Source organism: Macrobrachium rosenbergii, chromosome 9 (assembly GCF_040412425.1).
Source record: "Macrobrachium rosenbergii isolate ZJJX-2024 chromosome 9, ASM4041242v1, whole genome shotgun sequence".
NCBI lineage: Eukaryota > Metazoa > Arthropoda > Malacostraca > Decapoda > Palaemonidae > Macrobrachium > Macrobrachium rosenbergii.
The window spans coordinates 28,453,690-28,476,730 of NC_089749.1; the positions used below are offsets into that span (position 1 = coordinate 28,453,690).

At 41.6% G+C, this 23,041-nt stretch overlaps 1 protein-coding gene across 3 annotated transcripts in view; it reads left to right on the plus strand.

Annotated features, from left to right (window-relative positions):
* Positions 1 to 23,041, plus strand: part of LOC136841655 (juvenile hormone esterase-like) — a 302,032-nt gene that overhangs the window by 47,975 nt on the left and 231,016 nt on the right. For all 3 annotated transcript variants that reach the window (XM_067108801.1, XM_067108803.1, XM_067108802.1), the window contains exon 4: positions 11,416 to 11,557. In XM_067108801.1, the coding sequence (XP_066964902.1) occupies positions 11,416 to 11,557 (142 nt within the window). The remainder of the gene's footprint in view (positions 1 to 11,415; positions 11,558 to 23,041) is intronic.

The window sequence follows — 23,041 nt, forward strand, 5'->3', positions numbered from 1 at the left end:
TAGTAGATTTGTCAAAAGTGATTTAAGTTAATATAACTTTACCATTGAAATGAATGCTGTAAATTGTGCAGTTAGCACATCAGATTGTAAGCTACTCATCGTTATACAGGCTATATTATCCCAGAGGTACACTTCCTTTTGAAACTTCTGTTTTTGCAGCAGAGCTGAATGGTAAGGTAACAGCCACTGAGAAAATTGCTATTATGTGATTCAAAAAGCATTTTGCAGGTGATATATCTTTAATTCAACCAACCCACTGATTTTAAAAATTCAAAGCGGCTTCATGTTATTGAGAATAGAGGAATACAAATAAGCTTTTGTTGGGTCCTAGCAAGGTAGGAGTACAGTACCTGGCAATGAAGAGACTAGCAAAGCAAGCTGGAATTGAACTACTTCCAAGGAGATGTGCACTTTCATAAAAAAGATTTCATCTGTAAAAAGAAAACTTTAATTTCACTTATACAACTTACCCGGTAGTTACATATAGCTGTCGTCTTTGACGTCACGGCAGTATTCAAATTTCGCTCTAGCGCTATCGTTACAAAAGGTGATCCTCTACCCCGCCCTCTATCGGGTATCGGGAACCGTCCCAAGAACACGTCATTAGTTTTTGCCGTGCGAACCGTAATACGGTTCTGCTGCTGGTAGTATTTCTCAACAATTCGAACTTCTAATTCCTTTTTGGTGAAGTACTCGGTTTGTTGTTTTTGCTGGCGCTAGTTATTGCTTGATAGTTATTATTAGTTAGACTATTATGTCTGATTCTGGTTCTAGTGGTATCCGGTTTTGCAGCAAAGGCTGCAAAACCAGGCTTGTTAAGCTTAGTTTAGATCCGCACACTTCGTGCTTTTCATGCAGGGGGCAAAAATGTTCTGCTGATTTGACTTGTAACGAGTGTGAACTTCTAACTTTGTCTGACTGGAGTGCTTTGGGGAAGTACATGAAGAAGCTAGAAAGAGATAGGATTAGGAAGGCCTCTTCTAGGTCTTCGAGGTCAGGAGGTAGTCAAGAGGTTTTCGTAAATCCTATTATCCCTGCTCCCCCTGTAGTTCCTGTAGTTTTACCTACCCCGGACACCGTTTCTCCCAATCCTGATACCGTGTCAGTCCTTAATGCGTTTATGTCTTCCATGCAGAAAATGGGGGACAATTTGCAGCGGTTAGTAGACCGCAGTGATAATGCGAGTGTTGTGCCTTGTGTAAGTGTTGTGGAGGAGGTAGCTTCTCGGCCCATTCACGCTCCCAGGTCTAGGCCCCTGTCAGGCTCCCAGGTTCCAGGGAGAAGGCATGCCGAAAGCCGAAAGGAGGTGAGTGGGACCTGCTCCCGAGTAGTTGCCCCCTCAAGCAGTCCTGTTGCCGCTTCCCAGGCTGCTGGCCCTCACCACCGAAAAGGTGAGGAGCGGAGAGTGTCGAGTGGATCCAGTTGGAGTTCCTCCCCGCCTAGAGGTTGGCGTTTCGCGACTCTTCTAGACCTTTGAAGAGGTCTCGTCTGCTTTCTCCATTGAAGATTCCTAAGAAGAAGGCTCTTCTGGAGGATCCTTCCCCCTCCTGTAGCTTTTGGGCAGAACCGGAGAGGCTTTCTTCGTCGGACTCGTCTCGTTCGTTATCGGGCGGATCCTCCCTATCAGACGATTACATCTGAGAGGCCTGCTCCTTTGGCGCCAGCGACTCCTGTGACTCCTGTTCCTGTGGCGCCTGCTCCAGCATTCGATGAACCTCAACAGCTTGTGATTGACGGAATTAACGCCCGTTTGGACTCGATTTTACAACTTTTGTCTAAAAATCAAGTCTCTTCTTTGGCTCCTCCTACGATGCCAGCGGCGCCCACCTCAACTCCTCGTTCTGTCGCCCCGGTAGCGCCGCCGCTTGCGCCTCCGTTGGCGCCACCTTTGGCTGCTGTGCCGATTGCGCCTCCTGTGATACCAGCGGCGCCCGCCTCGACGACTATGTCTGCCGCTCCGGTAGCGCCGCCGCTTGCGCCTTCATTGACGCCTCCTGTCGTTGTGGTACCGACGGCTCCGCCTTTGGCGCCACCTTCGGTTGCTGTATCAACTGCGCCTCCTTTGGTGCCTCCGATGGCTCCTCAACAGGCTCAAACTCTTTCGGTGACACAGCAAGAATATGTCACTAGCCTTCCAGCCCCCTCGTGTAACTCAAGTCTCAGTTCAAGGAGATTTGGATGAAGATGTTGTCCAGCTGGACTTATCCCCAATTTCTGACGAACTCCTCTCGGGCTTAGAGGAGCAGTGTAAGGAGGAGAAGTCTCCGCAACTCTCTTCCTACAAGAAGCTCTTGAAGTTCTTTATTGAGAACTTCCTGATTCGTTCTCGCCTGCGGCTCCTCCGTCTCCTGGGTCCCAGTACAAGAGGGACAAGGCTTCTGTTTCTTCTTCGGACTTTACCAAACTTGTCCTGTCCGTCTCGGCAAGAAAGGCCTTAAGAAGATGGATGCTTGGCTGGCCGAGAAGAGGGAAATTGGAAAGAACGTCTTCTGTCTTCCCCTCCTCGTCGTTCCTTCCGTAACCGGAGTTGGTATGAGACTGGGGAAATGTTTTCCCTGGGTGTGGCTGCCTCCGCACAGGGGGACTTCTCCAGTCTCATGGATGCCAGTAGGAGGACCGCACTTAATTCTGCGAAGGTCTTCTTTACGTCCTCCGAACTGGATCAAGTTTTCAAGAGCGTATTTCGGACTCTTGAAATTGTGAGCTTCCTGGACTGGGCGATTGCGGCCTTAGCCAGGAAGATTAAGGATTTTAATCTTCCTTCCGAGCTCTTGGATGATGTGGTAGGAGTAGTGGATTGCATGGATAGGGGCATCTGCGACGGTGCAGTAGAACTGGCCTCTTTATTTACGACAGGGGTTCTCAAAAAGAGGCAACTTTGGTGCTCCTTCCTAGCAAAAGGTGTTTCTTCAAGCCAGAAGTCGGCTCTCTTGTTTTCTCCTTTAAACAAGGCTCATCTGTTTCCGCAAGAGTTGGTTGCTGCAATTTCCCAGGCGTTAGCCCAGAAGTCAACCCAGAATCTTTTGTCGTGAGTCTGCCAAGAAAGCGAAGAGACCTGTGCTTTCTACCGCTTCTGTGCGCGGTGTTTCGTCCCCTGCTTTCTCGTATGGATAGTATAAAGGAAGACCCTCTAAACGTGTTTTTGGCAGGGCCAGAGGAAAAGGCAAAGCCACGCCTAGAACCTCGACGGCCCCAGAGAAGAAATGAACCTTTTGTCCTCCATTCAGCTGTAGGAGCCAGACTGCAAAGGTTCTGGCAAGAGTGGCAACAGATCTCGGCAGACCCTTGGACGATCCAAGTTTTAAAAGAAGGATATGCCATCCCCTTCCTTTCCAAACCTCCTTTAGTGGAGGTTCCAGTTTCTTACAGGCGTACTCGCACAACTCCCATGAAACTAGACGCCCTTCGCTCAGAAGTCCGAGCCATGCTGGAGAAGGAAGCGATAGAACTGCTTCATGCCCCTCTATCTCCAGGTTTCTACAATCGTCTGTTCCTGGTTACGAAAGCATCAGGGGGATGGAGACCCGTCCTGGACGTGAGTGCGTTGAATGTCTTCGTTCAGAAGACAAAATTCTCCATGGAGACAACTCAGTCGGTCTTGGCGTCTTTACATCAGGGGGATTGGATGGTTTCGATAGACCTCCAAGACGCTTATTTTCACGTCCCGATACACCCAGCTTCAAGGAAGTTCCTGAGGTTCGTCTTCGAGGGACAGGTTTATCAGTTCCGTTCCCTCTGCTTCGGTCTGTCGACAGCCCCGCAAGTTTTCACAAGGATCCTGTTGTCAGTAGCCAGACATCTTCACCTGGAAGGAATTCGAGTTTCCATGTACCTCGACGATTGGCTGCTCAAAGCTGCTTCGAGGGAGAGCTGTTTGGAGGACCTATCAAAGACTCTTCAATTAATGAAGTCTCTAAGCCTCATTATCAACGAGAAGAAGTCTTGCCTTACTCCCAGTCAGCAGATTGTCTATTTGGGAGTGAGTCTGGACTCTGACTTTTCAGGCTTTTCTGTCCAACCAACGGATAGCCTCATGCCTGCAGAAGATCGACGACTTTCTGCAGAGGAAGATTTGTTCAGCTGAACGAATGGATGAGCCTCGTGGGAACCTTAACTTCAGTGGAGAAGTTTGTAAAACTGGGGCGCTTAAACCTGAGACCACTGCAGTTTTACCTGCAAGAGAAGTGGCCCAGGAAACAGTTCCCGGACTCCTTCACATTCGCCATTTCGGAAAAGATAAAGGAGTGCCTCCGTTGGTGGAGGTCAGAAGGAAGGCTGTCACAAGGACTTCCTCTTCAGCTTCCGAACCCAGACCTAACTCTTTTCCGACGCCTCGGACAAGGGCTGGGAGCGACTATGGGGACAAAAGAAGTTTCGGGCCAGTGGCAAAGAGAAGAGAGAAACTGGCATATCAATCGAAAGGAACTAAAAGCGGTTCACTTAGCCCTGTTAGCCTTTCAAAAGAAGTGGAAGGCAAATGCGTCTTGGTCCAGGCGGACAACACGACCGCTTTGGCATACATTCGAAACAGGGGGCACTCACTCGTGGTCCCTCTACGAGACCTCGAGGAGCTTCTAGTTTGGACGGAGGAGATCGGGACCAGACTAGTAACGAGATTCATTCAAGGGGAGAAAAATGTAGCAGCGGACCTTCTCAGCAGAAAGAACCAGGTCCTATCCAACGAGTGGACTTTACATCCCCTAGTTTGCGAGGAGCTTTGAAAGATATGGGGACGTCCGCTCATAGATCTCTTTGCAACCGACAAAACGACTCGGCTGCCCCTTTACTGCTCTCCAGTTCCAGACAACAAAGCGGTTTCGTGGATGCAATGTTCATGGACTGGTCGGACCTGGACCTGTATGCCTTTCCCCGTTCAAGATCCTGCGGCAAGTAATCTCGAAGTTCTCAAGCCATCGAAACGTAAGGATGACTCTGGTGGCTCCACTCTGGCCGTCCAGGAGTGGTTCCCGGACCTTCTAAACCTACTGTCAGACTTTCCGAGACTTCTGCCAGAGAGACCAGATTTACTCAGACAGCCGCACTTTCAGAGGTTCCACCAAAACTTGTCTGCTCTTCATCTTGTCGCCTGCAGACTGTCAGGAGACTCATCAGAAAGAGAGGCTTTTCAAGAGAGGCTTCGGAAGCTATCGCGAAGCCAAGAAGAGAATCCTCCGACAATGTTTACCAGGCGAAGTGGACACAGTTTAGGTCCTGGTGTCGAAGAGAAGGCGTGTCTTCTTCTTCGACGTCTATAGCCCAGATGGCCGATTTTCTCTTGTTCCTCCACAGAGAGAAAAAGCTTGCTGTACCTACCATTAAAGGGTATAGAGCCGTGTTAGCTTCGGTCTTTCGACATAGGGGTCTTGAAGTGTCTTTGAGTCAAGACCTTTCAGATCTGATTAGATCATTTAATACGTCAAAGAGAGACCAGAAGAGACCAGTGGCGTGGAATCTTGACGTAGTGCTGAGATGGTTACGGTCTCAGTCCTTTGAACCGATGGCGAACATCTCCTTGAAGGATCTCACGAAAAACTCTTTTTTTGGTAGCTCTGGCTACGGCCAGGAGAGTAAGTGAGCTACATGCGATTGACAAAAGAGTAGGCTTTGCTAAGGGGAAGGCAGTATGTATGTCTACTCTTGGTTTCTTAGCCAAGAACGAAGACCCGTCTAGACCTTGGCCAAGAGAGTTCGAAATTAAGGACCTTTCCCAATTGGTCGGTCCCGAAGAACCCGAAAGGTACCTCTGCCCTGTGAGAGCTCTCAAGTTCTACGTTCAGAGTACGAAGAAGCTCAGAGGTCCCAATGACCACCTCTGGTGCTCGGTTAGAGATCCTTCTAGGCCTCTCTCTAAGAATGCCCTTTCTTTCTTTTTGAGAAGCCTGATAAAAGAAGCTCATGAGCAGTGTGCTGACTCGGAGATGAGTATTCTTAAGGTAAAAGCGCACGAGATTAGAGCGGTTTCGACTTCTGTAGCCTTTAGCAGAAACTTATCTGTGAAGGACTTGGTTAAGTCCACCTTTTGGAGATGCAAGTCAGTGTTTGCATCGCATTATTTAGTGGACGTGCAAACTGTTTTCGAAGAGTGCAGTACGCTGGGGCCCTTTATTGCGACTGACACGGTGTTGGGGAGGGTGAAAAGGAGTCCGCTCCTTAACTAACATTTTCACCTTGGTGTTGGGGTTGTTGTTTTTTGAAGGTTGCCTGGAGATACATGATGTGTTAGTATCTTCCAGTTTTTAATCTTTGGTATTGGTTTTATGGTAATGTTAGGTGATCCCTCGTTTTGTTGTTCGTTGTACTGCGCCCTGATCAAGGGCATCAGACTTGTCCGCACGCAGCCATGTTCTCTACGGCAGGTACTGTTTTTATTGTGTCCGACACACGGATCCCTTTATATCCTCTCGGCACAATATAAAGGCCAGCAGACTACAGAGGCAGTAACCACTGAGTCAGCTACCTTTAAAGGTAAGGAACCTATGTCTAACTTGTTGCAAGTAGATAATTCCAAGAATTTTATTAGCTGCCAGTGCCCCACCTCCTCAAGGTGCCAATCAGCTATATGTAACTACCGGGTAAGTTGTATAAGTGAAAATGAAATTTTTATGATAAAATAACGTTTCACTTATACTTACCCGGTAGTTACATAATCATAACCTCCCTCCTCCCCTCACCTGGGCAGTTGGGCAAAAACTTTGGCGTGTTCTTGGGACGGTTCCCGATACCCCGATAGAGGGCGGTGGTAGAGGGATCACCTTTTGTAACGATAGCGCTAGCGCGAAATTTGAATACTGCCGTGACGTCAAAGACGACAGCTATATGTAACTACCGGGTAAGTATAAGTGAAACGTTATTTTATCATAAAAATTTCATTTCAAGACCTCTGGAAAAAGCAGAGACTGTTAAAAAAGAACAAAATTATAATTTACTGCACTAGTGATGATGCCATCTCAACCTGTAAATATTGGCCATCGGTAAATTAGTTGATGAACATAAAGGCAGTCCCCGGTTATTAGCGGGGTTCCGTTTCTGAGGGTGTGATGGTAACCGAAAATCGCCGCTAACCGAAAATCGGTGATTTTTGGGGGTTATCGGCACCGAAAAGCGCAGATTTTCGGTCATTGGCGCCAATACCCAATTATCAGCGCCGATAAGCGGAAATCGGCAATTTTCAGCGCCGAAAATTGCCAATGCGCCGAAAATCGCCGATTTCCGTCGCTAGACAAGCCCCATAAAACCGAATTGCTGTTAACTAAGCCTGCCATAAACCGGGGACTGCTTGTACTGTAGTTTTAAGTTTTCAACATCTAAGACTTTGGCTATACAGTTCACTAGATGTAATCTTATTGAAGATGTTCTGTTTTATTTGAAAAGATATTTTACTCTATGAAAATGAAGTAAAATTTTGGGGCATGGTATTTGAATTCAAACTCTCACAGTGTTGGTCTTAATAAGGGAACATGAGTCATTATTGAGGTTGTACATTTGCTGTTTGGATCCCTGCTTTAGTATGGCTATCAGATATATTCTTGTGCATATAAAACTAAATTGAAAGAACTCAACCCTGTATAAATGGACTTTAGAATGCTGCAGTACAATTAGAGCCCTGTTTGTCGATAGTGCATGCGGCTACTAAAGAATTATCACGTGTGAAGGGAGGAGTTGGATCTGTGGTACTATCTGTGTAGAATTAAAGCTGCTTCCAGTAACTTTACCTTGGAACTTTTGAAAGAAGCTGGTAACTCGCAGGAGATCAGTGTGCAAAGATCATCTAAGCCTTCTCAGGTTTAGGTTAAGTGAGCATGTTAATGAAATCTCTGCAGAGGCTAAAAATCCATGAAGTTAACAACAGTATCCTCATATTCCACATAATATAATAACTGAACTTCACGTGTGCCATTAATTCTTCTCAAAGAATATTCTCATTGAAAAGTTTAAATCTGGATTTCTTGAGAGTAAAGCAATGGATAGGGTGTGGGAAGCTATCTATGGATGGTTCAAATTCAGTGGTGTTGGTTATGCTGTAATCCTTAGGGATGAATCATAAGTAGGTAAGTTAACTGACAGTTTATCTGTATTTATTCCAGAGTTGACAGCACTACATTAGGCTCTGCAACATGTTTTATATAATGAAGAAAAATGCTTTCATATAATGTGACTCCAACAGTTCATTAGTATCTTAGAAAGGTTTTAATAGTTTTTACCCTTTAGTCCTAAAAGCCTGTAGATTTTTCACTTTTCTTGTTGGAACAAAATTCTTCATTTCTTCTGAGTTTAGTCTTGAAGTCTGTGATAATGAGGCATCATACAAGGAAGAAAGTCACTAAAACTGTTATGCTCTAAAAAGTTTGTCAGGTTAATTAAAAGTCCAATTAAGTCATATACTTTAAGGAAGTAGCCAGAGAGGGGCTTGTTCCCCACTCCTTGCCAATAATAAAAACTAGTACATAGCTACTAAGTTTGTCTGAACTTATCCTAATTGAGGATCAGGCATCCATATCTTAAGTGTCAGTGCTGCATATTTTAAGTGATTGTAGTGTGCCCATGTGTGCTTGTAACAGGTTACATGTGCTGGTATTGATCACATTGTGGTGCACTGCTCCCTGAATTATAAGAAGCAGGAGAAAGTATGGGCTTAGCCTGAAATCTGTCATTGAAATTTGGGGTGACAAGGTGTTACTCAAGCCCCTTAGGGTCCGTTCAAAAATTACATAACGCTTTGGGTGGCAAGAGGGCTATAGTGAAGTGTTGTGTGTGTGTGAGACAGTAGGGGGAGGGGGTGCAGCCATAAGTTACATAACATTTTCAGATTTTTTTCCATTGTTTCTTTTGAAAAGATTTAAATTTAGGAGGACAAAAGAGAGAGAGTAAAGATTCTGCAATAGACTTGTATTATATTAAAGTAATACCGTAGAGGCAGTCCCCAGTTAATGGCCATCCGGTTTTATTGGGCTTGTCAAGCGACGAAAATCGGCAATTTTCGGCGCCGAAAATCGCCGATTTCTGCTTATCGGTGCCGATAATTGGGTATTGGCGCCAATACATACCTAACAGAGCCACTGATAAACCCCGAAAATCGCTGATTTTCAGTTAGCGGCGATTTTCGATTATCATCACACCCTCAGAAACGGAACCCCGCTGATAACCGGGGACTGCCTGTATTGAGAATATATTTAATTTTTTTTCCATAATTATATGGTTAAAAAATATCACAAATTAAACCCTTGTTGGTACTTCAACATTTTCTACTACAGTATATGTATTACATGACATAGAGTATCATCACCATAAATGCATACCTTTCTGAGCTCCAACATTCTCTGCTTTTTGCATAAATATGACTCTTAGAAAAGTGGCACATTAAATTAATCCTCTTTTAAACATGGCATAAGAGAAAATTTTCATTTCAAATTTGTGTGTGATTCTTTAACATCATAACATAAAAGTATTGAGAAAAACCTAGAGGTAATAATTCCAGGTAGTGTGTCCTCGACTTATGGTGGAGAATCTGTTCAGTGTAAGTTGATTTCTGCTGTAAGTCGATTGCCGCCATAAGTCGATTTTTCTCCTTTAACTGCACTTACAGCGCCGTAAGTTGATGTTGCATCAAGTTAGTGCTGTAAGCTCCATTAACTTAATACCTATTCTTGCTGTTAGCTCCATCAACAGCGCTTACGGCACCATAACCTGATGTTGCATCAAGTTACGGCACTGTAAAACACCATTAGCGGCACTGAAAAAGCGCCGTAAGATTGAATCACCATCAGTTGGTGGTGCCGTAAGTTGTGCGTCTGTTAGGCTAGGCTTTAATATATTGCATTTAAAAAGGGAAACAATAATTCAGGTGGGTGGGGAACTAGCTGATGTTACATAATTTTCTAGAGGGGGTCTGGACATGAGTTATGAGGCATGAAAAGGGGGGAGGGGGTAAAAAATTACCAAAAAGTTTTACCAAATTTTTCAATGGCCCCTTACAGTCTTTATAAAACCAGTTGGTATTTTTAACATTTAAATTATTTGTATTTTTCTAATGTTTCAATCTGTGAATGATATGCATATTTTAATGCAAAAGTATGTGCTTGTATATGTGAATTTTCATGTACTTTTGTATAAAAAATTTCACATTTTCATTGCCATGATGGTACTGTTTGGTTGCCCTGGCCCTAACACCAGGCTACATGGCTCAAATTTCATAATTCCTACATTCACTTTCTTGGATTTATCAGTTTTTTTTGTTTCTCCTATATTGAAAATTAAACCAAATGTAATTGTGATATTTTTTAATAAACCTACCAGTCATGGATAAAGTGCCGACCTTCCATCTTAACTTGCTTGGATTATTTTTGTATGCAGCTTACAGTATATGAACTATGAGGAAGGCACTTCATACATACTGTTCAGCCTGCAGGGTGTATGCTTGGCATCACTCCAGTTCGAAAAAGAGTGTGTGTGTTTGGTCATTTGGGACTTCAGATGTTGCACAGTATTAACTGCTGGGCTACTATGAAAAAAATAGTTTTATATTTTAAGACATTTTTCCTTCTAATATTGCATGAATGAATTGTGCAGCATATCCTAAGGGGTCCCCAGATTTGATAACCATTATTTAGGTTTTGTCTTGATCATAAATGGCTTGTCTGTAAGTAAATCAGTTCTGTTCTCTTATGAAGCTGACAGAGGTATGACAGAAATTAGACTGAATACTAAGTAGGAAAATGGGGTGATCCACAATCAAGTATATGAATAAATTTTAACATTTCAGTTTAATACAGTACTAAAGGAAGTTAATTTTTGTTTGCTAGAGGATGTATGATTTGAAAGCCCATGAACTGTGGTTTTGTTGGATGCTCCATGTCATTAGCTATTCAAGAAATATGGATAATTTGATGTATTTGGTATAAAGATGGGATGTCCTTATCTTGGATGAAAATGTGTTATGGTGGTAATTATGCAGTTAGAAAATTAAGTTAACAGCTCATGTATTCCATGAGAGATGCAGCCTATACCATGTTAGTTTAGAGAAAACTTAAGGGGTGATGATTGTGTTTCTGTAATAAACGTGTGGAATGTGGTGCATGTGTGTACTCACTGTGCTGGTAATGTGGATAAGTTATATCATTAAGTACCTTCGAGGCCACTGAGTTGCATTTTGTCTCTTGTAGGGCTTGCCTGAAGGAGCTATTCTTGAATAAGAAATGAAAAACTACGTTAGTGGAAATTAGGTAGCTAAGTGAGAGACCAAAGCTGAGTGCTGGAAGCAATTCAGCTTGAGCTGAGGGGAAGGCTCTTTTGTTACAGTACCTGCTATGGTTAGATGTAATACCAGTAATTAAGCTCATTTTTATTTGCTTTTGAATGTTGTGATGTTTGTATTAAAAAAATTGTTGGAATGAAAGGATAAGCTTCTTTTGTTTTTAGACAGGTCAAAAGGCATACCCAGTGATGGTATTGCTCCATGGTGGAGACTTCTTGACGGGTGCTGCCAGTGAATATTCTCCTCTGCCAATAATGTATAATGATGTGGTGTTAGTTATTCCACAGTTTAGACTTGGTATTCTTGGTTAGTATAGATTTCTTTTATTTTTTATCTGAAAGTTAAATTTCCTCCTTCAATTGGATTTTTTTTCAATTCAAAATAATGATTTTACTAAAACTTCATTAAAGTATTCAGTTGCAGTATACTGCAAGTATAATCTTCGTATTATTGAATAAATAACCATTGGGATCATGCCTCATCTGCATTCTGGTAATATTTACAGTCAAATTCTCAGTTGGTTGAGTACTACTGACACCCACATTACCCTTAGTTGCTAGATAAAACATATGTGGGTAAATTTCTCTTGTAATTTTTAAAAAAATTGTATAAAAATGCAAATTATTGTAATTTTAAATGAAGGAAGGTGTGATTTTGCCAATGTCAGCCTGCACATTATCCTTTTTTTTCCAGCTGCAGCTATAACCTGCAGCTTAAATTTAGCGGTATACTTTCTTAAGACCACCACCTTCATTGTGTGAAGGATGAATAAAAATGTTTTTCAACTTATGTCACCATTGAAAATTAGAAAGTTTTAACGAGTTGGCAACTTAATACAACTCTAACATTCAATAGTTACTGTAAATAATGCTGCTGAACAGCGGTTTCTCATTTCGGTTGTGTTTAATATGAAATTCTGTGTTTGCAACTAATAAGAAATAGTAATGAATTATTAGACAAGCGACAAGTTTGGTAAGCATGGTAGAGTGTATGACAATTCACATTTAGCCTAGTGGACTTGAGCTTCTCGGCCTATTAGTCAAAAGCTAACTTTGATGTAATATGAATATATACAGTAGTGGAATCTGCCAGGACAGGGCTCGGCCTATTAGTCAAAAGCTAACTTTGATGTAATATGAATATATACAGTAGTGGAATCTGCCAAGACAGGCATCGGAAGCCTAGCTGAGAATCATCTACTGAAATGAAACTCTCACATTAAGCATAGCCTAGGTTATTCTACCAGAAATGAAACTTGCACAATACATATATTTTAAGGGTCTCATGCACAAGATTGGATGATACACAAGTACAGTAAATATGTTTTAATTACAGTTCTTTTAATGCTTCATATTTTGTTTTACAATACTGTATATTTTTGCTGAAATGTGTTAGTGCATTTATGGAGCAAGCTTCTGTTCTGAAATCCAACATAATCTGGAACCCAAAACACGGCTGTCCCCTAAATGTTATTGATAAATACATTACAGCTTATGCACATTGCATCAGTTATTTTCCAAGTGGTAATGTTGGGAAGTAGAAATGCTATAATAAAAAAAATTCCATTGCTTTACAGTACAATGATGACATGAACAGTTGGCCTTGAGGTTCTGGCAGGATTGCCTAGCAGGGATGTTAGAAATACAGCTGACAAAAGTTCTGCATGCCTTGTATGTGAATGTGGTAGTTTTGTTCAGGAAGGATTTTGTCAATTTGCCAGAGGCTATAAGCATAACATATTAGAAAATAAGGGGAGGTGTTGACTGTAGAACCTCCATTTAATTATCTTGTATGCATCAAATGTGATAGCTTGAAAGAAGTTTGGCATACATGTAATCATTAGGTCTAGACCTTAATTATCATGTAAAGTTGTGATGACTGTTGAAGTACTCATACATCTAACTCTGCTTTAGAAAAGTAAATTGTTTGCTCAATTTATTTAATAGCTAGGAATGAATAGTGAATAAAACTAGCTTGCTTTTGAATATCACTGTTTGAGAGAACCCATGAACCATTAAATAGTCTCACTTTATGCAAACAGATTCACGCACACCAATATGAGAGATCTAGAAAAGAGAGAGGTCCCACTGCACATGCATAGCTCACACTCCGCTGGCCTGGAGGTGGTGTCATTCCTTTGTATGACTCCATATCATTTGTGTTGCATTCCTTTCTTGCCTGTGTTCATTCATTTTGCTTCAATTTGATGTCTTGTGCTTGTTTTTTAGTGCATTTTTCTGTAATATAAACTCCTTAGGTTAGTGGCTTTGTCGCCACCACAGTGTTAATATTAGCACCTGTACAGGCAGTCCCGGTTATGGGCGCGGGTTCCGTTCTGAGGGTGTGACAATAACCAAAAATTGCCGATAACTAAAAATCGACGATTTTCGGGCTTATCGGCACTAAAAAGCACCGATTTTTGGTTTTTGGTGCTTCTGTTTATCAGCGCCGATAAGTGGAAATCAGTGATTTTTGGTGCCAAAAATTGCCGATTTTTGTCGCTAGACAAGCATTGTAAAACCGGATCGCCGTTAACCGGGGACTACTTGTTCTCTCTCTCTCTCTCTCTCTCTCTCTCTCTCTCTCTCTCTCTCTCTCTCTCTCTCTCTCTCTCTCTCTCAGTAGTTATTTTTGCCTAATTTGTTCAGTTTTACTTCAGGTTATCACACCAGATATAGGAATAAGAATGTTTTATTTTCCCTATCAGGGTTTGTATGGTTACCCATTAGTTATTAAATATGTGTTTTTGCCAGTTCACTGTAACAGTTACTTTCAGTTGCTCATATATGTCTTTGTAGTGTTAAGATAATGTTTGTTTATTTGTATTCTTCCTTACATTTGCCCTAGTGTTCAGGGTTTATTTCACCATAAGCTAGCCCTCGGCGTAATTAAGTAAAGAATGCTGAGTAATAGGTCATGTACTTCAACCTTCAACAAGGCCCTCTTTTGTCATGTTCTGTATGTTGGGGTTAGTAATATTCATTTTGTCTCACCCAGGGAGGTCTATACCTTCAGTTTAGCTGCTTCTTGTCAAGAACTTCCAGTGAAAGAAATTAGAAGAAATCTTTGGTATCCTTGGTTGCCTGCCCCCTGATCCCAACTCCTTGTCAAGGTTAGGGGCTTGAGGACCTGCTGTCAAGATTGAATGCACTATTGTACCTACTGTCTTTGCTGTGGGTTCAACTAAATGTTTAGAACTGTATCCCTTTTACTTTATAAATTTTCCCTCTTTCGTTGGCAGCCTGGGAGCGACATTAATAAAATGTCTGTACCTTTTAATGTGACACTCTGATTTAATGTAGGTAGTTTATAGGTAATAGGTAATCTCCCATCCTATTATGTTAGTGGACCTACTTACCCTAGCCTTCTGTATTGCCTATCCAGATAATACACTTATAAGTTTTCTCTCTTGCTTTTTAGAGAGGTTCTAGTAACTTGGTGCTGCTTTGGCATTGTATTTGAAACCAACTGAGTGGTGGAATATACTGCAAGGTCCCTACTCACTGCGAGGACCAAAAGCTCAATGGCTGGTGGATATGCAATGTAGGGAAGTGACAAGTTGCTGACTCATATTCTCCTCTTCCAGTACACATGCAGGGTGACTATGCCAGCCCCATTCTGAATGGGACAAAACTCAAGAGGATAAAATATGCAGGGTTGTCAAAGTCTTTAGCTTGGTTCTGAAGTCCTGCATATGTAAATGACCATAGTTGGGCCTTCCTGGTCTTATGGGGACTTTTACATTTCCTCTCAAGGCATTGGGAGGCCATAGTCTCTTCTTCCATGCACTCCCAATTATCGAATTCTATGAGTATGGCTACAACTAAAGGAAAAATGGATTTTTGACTTAACCCTTTAATGCTGACTGGACGTATTTTATGTCGACAAAAGTTGTCTGTCGGGTGCCAAGTGGACGTAAAATACGTTGACTACAAAAAGTTTATTTAAATATTTGCAGAAAAATACTTATAGGCCTCGTTTGCAAACAATTTTAAATTGCGCCTTGAGGGATGCTGGGAGTTCATGGATCATGCTGTTGTTTTCTTTACAAGCATGATCCAGCTGCGCATGCACGAATTTTTCTTATCCCAAAAGAAAGCATCAGCTAACTCTGCTGACAATCTCAGAAATTCTTTAGTCACTTTGTCGTAATTTTTGCACCGTTTTCTATTAGCCTTTTCATAAAGTTTTATATATGAAAATGTGCTCAATTTCATGTAGAATACAACAAAGAATAACTCATGGTTGTAGCTTTTATCAATCTTGACATATTTTCATATAAATCACAATAAGTGCCAAAATTTCAACCTTCGGTCAACTTTGACTTGACTGAAATGGTAGAAAAATGAATTGTATGCTAAAACACTTACATTCTAGTAATATTCAATCATTTACCTTCATTTTGCAACAAACGAGAAGTCTCTAGCACAATATTTCGATTTATGGTGAATTTTTGAAAACTTTCCTTACGTCCACGCTAACTGCTGAAAAATCTCTGAAATTCTTTAGTCACTTTGTGGTAATTTTTGCACTGTTTTGTATTAGCCGTTACATAAAGTTTTATATATGAAAATGTGCACAATTTTATGTAAAATACAACAAAAAGTAATTCATGGTTGTAGCTTTTATCAATTTTGACATTTTCATATAAATCACAATAAGTGCCAAAAATTTCAACCTTTGGTCAACTTTGACTCGACCGAAATGGTAGAAAAATGCAATTGTAAGCTAAAACTCTTACATTCTAGTAATATTCAATAATATACCTTCATTTTGCAACAAATTGGAAGTCTCTAGCACAATATTTCGTTTTATGGTGAATTTTTGAAAAAACTTTCCTTACGTCCGCGCTAACTCTGCTGAAAATCTTGTAAGAGCCTGACGCCGTCTCCTCCAAACACGTGTGTTTGTGTGTTCGTCGTCCATCGGAGTGGACAAGACAACAAGAGCATCTTGTTTTTTTTCTCTAAAGGAACGTGATTTCAACCATACAATATTTCCGTCTGTTTCTCCCTAACCATTGTTGTCTTGATGTATGTACAATCACCACTACTTGCATTGCCATGCAAGCATTCTAATCATGTACTCATGATGTTCCAACAAATCCTGTGTATCAAACTGTGTGTATGTTTCTGTTTGTGAAGACGCCAAACGCCTCGCCACTCCGATGGATGACGAACACACGAACACACGTGTTTGGAAGAGACGGCGTCAGGCTCTTACAATCTCGGAAATTCTTTAGTCACTTTGTCGTAATTTTTGCACAGTTTTATATTAGCCGTTACATGAAGTTTTATATATGAAAATGTGTGCAATTTCATGTAGAATACAACAAAAAGTAACTCATGGTTGTAGCTTTTATCAATTTTGACATATTTTCATATAAATCACGATGTGCCAAAATTTCAACCTTCGGTCAACTTTGACTCGACTGAAATGGTCGAAAAATGCAATTGTAAGCTAAAACTCTTACATTCTAGTAATATTAAATCATTTATCTTCATTTTGCAATAAACGAGAAGTCTCTAGCGCAATATTTTGATTTATGGTGAATTTTTGAAAAAACTTTTTCCTTACGTCCGTGCGCGCTAACTCTGCTGAAAATCTCAGAAATTCTTTAGTCAGTTTGTTGTAATTTTTGCACCATTTTATTTTAGCCGTTACATAACGTTTTATATATCTGTTACATAACGTTTTATATATGAAAATGTGCTCAATTTCATGTAGAATACAACAAAAAATAACTCATGGTTGTAGCTTTTATCAATTTTGACATATTTTCATATAAATCACGATGTGCCAAAATTTCAACCTTCAGTCAACTTTGACTCGACCGAAATGGTCGAAAAATGCAATTGTAAGCTAAAACTCTTACATTCTAGTAATATTCAATCATTTACCTTCATTTTGCAACAAACAAGAAGTCTCTAGCACAATACTTCGATTTATGGTGAATTTTTGAAAAAACTTTTTTTTACGTCCGTGCATTACGAATTCATGCATCATTTTGATATTTTCTGTTTCTTTGATCGTTTTACAATTTATATACCAAAATCATCGCAATTTAGTATACAATACAACAAAAAAAAAGCTCATTAGCTTTAACCGTTTAGTTCACAGCACGATTTGTATACAATTATATATGAAATTTTTTTTGCGCCATCATATATTCCAATATTTATATATGATATTTTTTTCATTTCTGATGGTTGCATACTAAACTTCAGGCAATGAGAAAAAAAGGAGCCAAAAATGAACTCTTAATCTTAAAAAGTAAGCGTGCTGTGGTTTTTTGAAAAAACTTTCATTCTGCTTTGGCGTTAACTCCCAAACCCCGCTGGCATACGGCAGACACTTTTGTAAATAGAGGCTCGGCATTTAAGGGTTAACTAACCCTCCAGGTACTTCTCCTATTCCCCCTGTTTTCCCTGTTCCTTCTGATCCACCATTAATCCTTCACCTGATAGCCACAGCCCAACTTCTAAACTTGGTTCTGCAAAAGGTTATGCAAATGATTTCCCCAGGAATAAATTGACACAATCCAGTAATATCAAATCAATTAATGTCAGAAATTTGAGAGTATTGCATTTTGAGGATCTACTAGTTGAATGTGACTGAAACTAACTCTACTTTTAGTACTTTTATCCCATTACAGGAAAGCCTCATATATCGGCGGTGTCGGTTAATGGCGTTTCAGTGTTAGGACACATGGCTTAAGACTTTGTTAACCAGGGTTTTTGGTGGCAGTAAGCTATTTTCGGTGTCGGTAAGCAGTTTATTGGTGTTGGTGATTTTCGGCGTCGGTAAGCAATTTATCGGTGGCCTTAAGCGGTTTATTGGTGTCTTTATGGTAATAAATGGCATTTATGATGTAAGCACCAATGAACTGCTTACCAACGAGGCAACGACGATGGACTGCAGCCTCTTACTGACACCGATAAACTGCTTACTGACACCAATAAACAGCTTGCCATCACTGAAATTATGGTTTTGTGGCGGGATTTAAAAAACAAAAACAATACACAACACAGATACACTGAACATATAACCACATACAATACTCACTATGATCCTCGGTTGCTGGGAGATGGATGACGTGTCCACGGTCGCCAACACAGTAGACAAAATTACACAAACAAAACCAAAAACAGACTTTCAACCCAAAAAAAACGAGCAAAAAGGAAGAGAGACATGCACAGACAACAATGACTTCCAACGGAAAACACACAACTCATGAAGCATACAATAATCCACCATCAATGTCCACCTTGCACAGAACTCAGCTCAAGACTCACTCAAAACCGAAAAAAAACTCCCTCGACATTTGCACAGACAGACAGCACCGTAAACAACTCAAACTAAAGACCCTCATCCCTCTTCCAACAACACTCACTAACGACAATTACACTCTCTCTCTCTCTCTCACTCACTCTCTCTCTCTCTACTCTCTCTCTCGACACTCTCTACTCTCTCTCTCTCTCTCTCTCTCTCTCTCTCTCTCTCTCTCTCTCTCACTCTCTCTCTCTCACTCTCTCTCTCTCTCTCTCTCTCTCTCTCTCTCTCTCTCTCTCTCTCTCACTACTCTCTACTCTTGGGAAATGCTAAATACAAACAAATTTATTCATCCTCTATAATTCTCTCCCTCTCTTTAGCATTTCCCAACCAACACCTTTCACCACTGCATTCAAATCGCCTTACGTAACACCCATGGATGCCCACTAGCAGGTCCTTTAGAACGCGCGTTCGCGGGCACGCAATCATTCTCTCAGACTCGCTCTCTCTTCCAGCAACATTCAGATTTACATTTTCTCCTCCATTCTCTCTGATTCACGCTATCTTCTTCACTATTACCACTCTCAATTTCATCCACAGTCTCATCTATACCCTCTAACTCGTTCCCAAATACCTCCAATTCCTCAACTAACCCATCCCATTCGCTCATTGACCTTTCCAATTCTTGCAACGATTCATTCATGCTTTCAATCACTCGTCTATCACTGCTACGCTCTCTTACTCTTACACTTTCGCTCACCTCCAACCTTTCACTTACCCCTACACGTTCAGTCAACTAAGTTATATCAAACCCGCATATGCTATACGTTCTATTCATACCATCCCTTTCATCTGTATTACACGCTTTATCACTCATTTTCACTTTGGCACTCACACCCCTATCACACAACTTACGACCATTCAGTTTACTTACGTTCTTCCCTTTCTTACATTTCCTACCATACTCTATCAAAACAAATTGCTGATCCTCATGCAACAACCCCTCACGTACATGCATCACACGCACCGCTTGCATCCTGGAGGATCCACCCATTTGAACCCCCTTCACACTCAGTTTCCCGAATTCGCTGTCACACTCCACCTCTTTCGTCTACATACACTTGATACATGCCCTTCCATTCCACATTCGACACACTTCGCTCTCGGTTCTGAACACATTCTCGCATAATGCCCATTCTTACCACAGTTGCCACATATTACATTCACTCGGGTACCCCTACAACTATTAGCAATATGACCCAACTGTCCGCACCTGTAGCATTTAACCCCCCTATCTTTCGTACACTCCCTTACCAAATGTCCCAATTGCCCACACCCGAAACACGCTCCTAAAGCCCACCTACACTCATTCTTTGTATGTCCTTCCTTTCCACATCTAAAACACTTCGCTCGACTTCCACTCACCGACCTTCCCCTTTGTACACTACTGTACTATCCCTAACCCATCCAACCCGTTGTTCCCTTACAAACCCACCATTCATCCTCACTGGCACCTCCACATTACTTGCTCTTACACTCCTATCTATTACACTATCGGCCATTCTCATTGGGCCCCTCAACACTGCATCCCTAAAGCTTCCAAACTCTGGCACACTCTCATCTACCCCAGCCCTTACACTTACACTTCTGCTCTCTTTTATAACCCTGTCAAGCTCATAATCTTCTACAATTTCCAAAATTTCTCCCCAAGTCAACCTTTCATTCGTCCACCTTTTTTTCTCCTTCCATCTTTTTTTCTCCTTCCGCTTCAAGTTCACAAATTCTCTAACTCCATCTGGCACTGTCCCTAACAACTTCCGTACTAACTCCTTACATTCATCTATCCCATCATCCCCAAACTTCTTCCTTGCCAACGTCTCCAGCCTACAAGCATACAGTGACAAGGTTTCCCCAGCTTTCATTCTTGCCTCATCAAATTCATTCTTCCTCTTATACTTAACACTCGCTTTCGTACGCCTCGCTTGCTCAACTAGTCTAGCTTTCACCTTGTCATACTCAACATCACCCACACTCATAATAACGCTATACATATCAAGCAAAAACCCAGTCAAATATTCTCCTAATTCTCGTGCCCACACTCTCTTACTTTCCCCATACTTATCCTGACAACCTTTCATACTCCCTAAAGAAATCATGCACATCCCTACTTCCATACTCATTATACCTTTCACACTGGGGTACCTCCCTCACATACATAGCCTTTCTCACTTCTTTCTCACTTTCACTCTCACTTTCGCTACTTTCACTCTGTCCTTTCATACCCTCTTCCAAATACACCCTCTTCCAAATACAAAGAGTCCACTTCCGCACTTACATTCATCTTACTCATTACACTCTTCTTCCCCCTCTTTTTATCCACTTTTATCCACTCGCCTCCATCCACCTCACTATCACTACTGCCTTCACCCTCTCCCTTCTTTCCTGCCTTTCCCACTTCCTTACCCTTCTTACCAGTTTCCTTTCCCTTTCCCTTCTTCCCTTTCTCTTCCCCTGACTTATCCTTACTTTCCTCTGTTCCTTCCCTTGCTTTTCATTCCCTTTTCCTTACCCTGCCTCTCATTCCCTCGTTTCTTACTTCCTATTCCCATATCTCTTTCATCACTCACGCTTCCATTCACTTCTTCCTCCTTTTCTTTCTCTCTTGCCCCTTCACACGTTCCAGAGAACCTGCCTCCAACAGCCCCTTCTCCAAAAACACCCTTGAACATACCTTTCACCATTTCTTCCACACCTTTCATCATTCCCTCCAACTTTTTATCCACCCTCTCATCCATTCTCTCTTCTGACTCTTTCATCTCCCCTTTCATTTCTTCTTTTGCACTTCTTAGCATTCCCCCCATCTCCTCCAACTGACTCCTCAATCTCTCTTTCTCACCCCTCAACCACGTATTCTCCTCTCTCAACCTCACCAGTTCCTCTTCCATCCTTCTTTTCAGTCACACTACCAGCCACCAATCTCAATTGCAGCTGCAATACCAGCTGCCCCACATTGGACGCCAAATATTATGTGGCGGGATTTAAAAACACAAAAAACAATACACAACACAGATACACCGAACATATAACCACATACAATACTCACTATGATCCTCGGTTGCTGGGAGATGGATGACGTGTCCACGGTCGCCAACACAGTAGACAAAATTACACAAACAAAACCGAAAACAGACTTTCAACCCAAAAAAAAACGAGCAAAAAGGAAGAGACACATGCACAGACAACAATGACATCCAACGGAAAACACACGACTCATGAAGCATACAGTAATCCACCATCAATGTCCGCCTTGCACAGAACTCAGCTCAAGACTCACTCAAAACCGAAAAAAAAACTCCCTCGACATTTGCACAGACAGACAGCACCGTAAACAACTCGAACTAAAGACCCTCATCCCTCTTCCAACAACCGAAGCACTCACTAACGACAATTACTCTCTCTCTCTCTCTCTCTCTCTCTCTCTCTCTCTCTCTCTCTCTCTCTCTCTCTCTCTCTCTCTCTCTCTCTCTCTCACAAAACGTTGGGAAATGCTAAATACAAACAAATTTATTCATCCTTCTATAGTTTACATCATCAGCCAAGCGCCTTAAAACCGAAACACTATTAACCAATGCTGCCAGTAAGCATGGACTGCCTGTATATATTTTTTAAGAGTTTTATCTTAATTTATAGTTTTGTGTGAATTTTAGCTAGATTTATAATATTAGATCCTAAGCACTGAATGGCCTTAGTTGTCCCAGTGGTTGGCATATTTGCTTCCTCCTCTTCTCATATCACCACCTGTGCTTCACCACTCCATCTGTCTTCATTGGAGATTGACCATTCAGTTGACAGCCATTTCCTGACTTGCTAAAGCATAAAGTTGCATCTGTTCTAGGACCAGTTCTTCACTGTGGTTTATTTGTTCATGGATGAGTTTGTCACAGCCTCTCAATCTCATGCTTTAAACAATGGGTACAGTACCCATGTCTGTCTGCTACTGCTGCAGTGATGTCTGCTGAGTGGCAACCATCTCTTTCCTCTGTGATCTGAAACCAGTTTACATTACTGCCCACGTATGTGCAATGGTTTTTGCTATGTTTGCTGCTGTGCATGACTCCCTTTGTATACCTGACTGTTTCCTAGTACTCTTTGGCCTTTGTGTATCAGCTGCTCGTGTTTAATTGGATGCAGTGTATCCCTGTATCCCACACCTCCATTATATGCAATGGGCTCTGTGTACTTGACTTCTTCCAGTACATTGTCTTCGTAGACTGCTGCAGTGTTTGCATTGATGTACCCTTATGCTTTGGCATTCACAGCTGCCCTGATACCATCATCTGTACTGGTCTCCTTGACTATGCCCTTCAAGTTTGCTTCGTGTAGGGGAATAGTGCCTTGTGCATCTCACACGGTGCACTGTAGGCATTACTTCAGGTCCTTTACAGCGTGCCTTCGGCCCTTAGCTGCAACTCCTTTCATTCCTCTTACTGTACCTTGTTTCATATTCTCTCTCTCCCT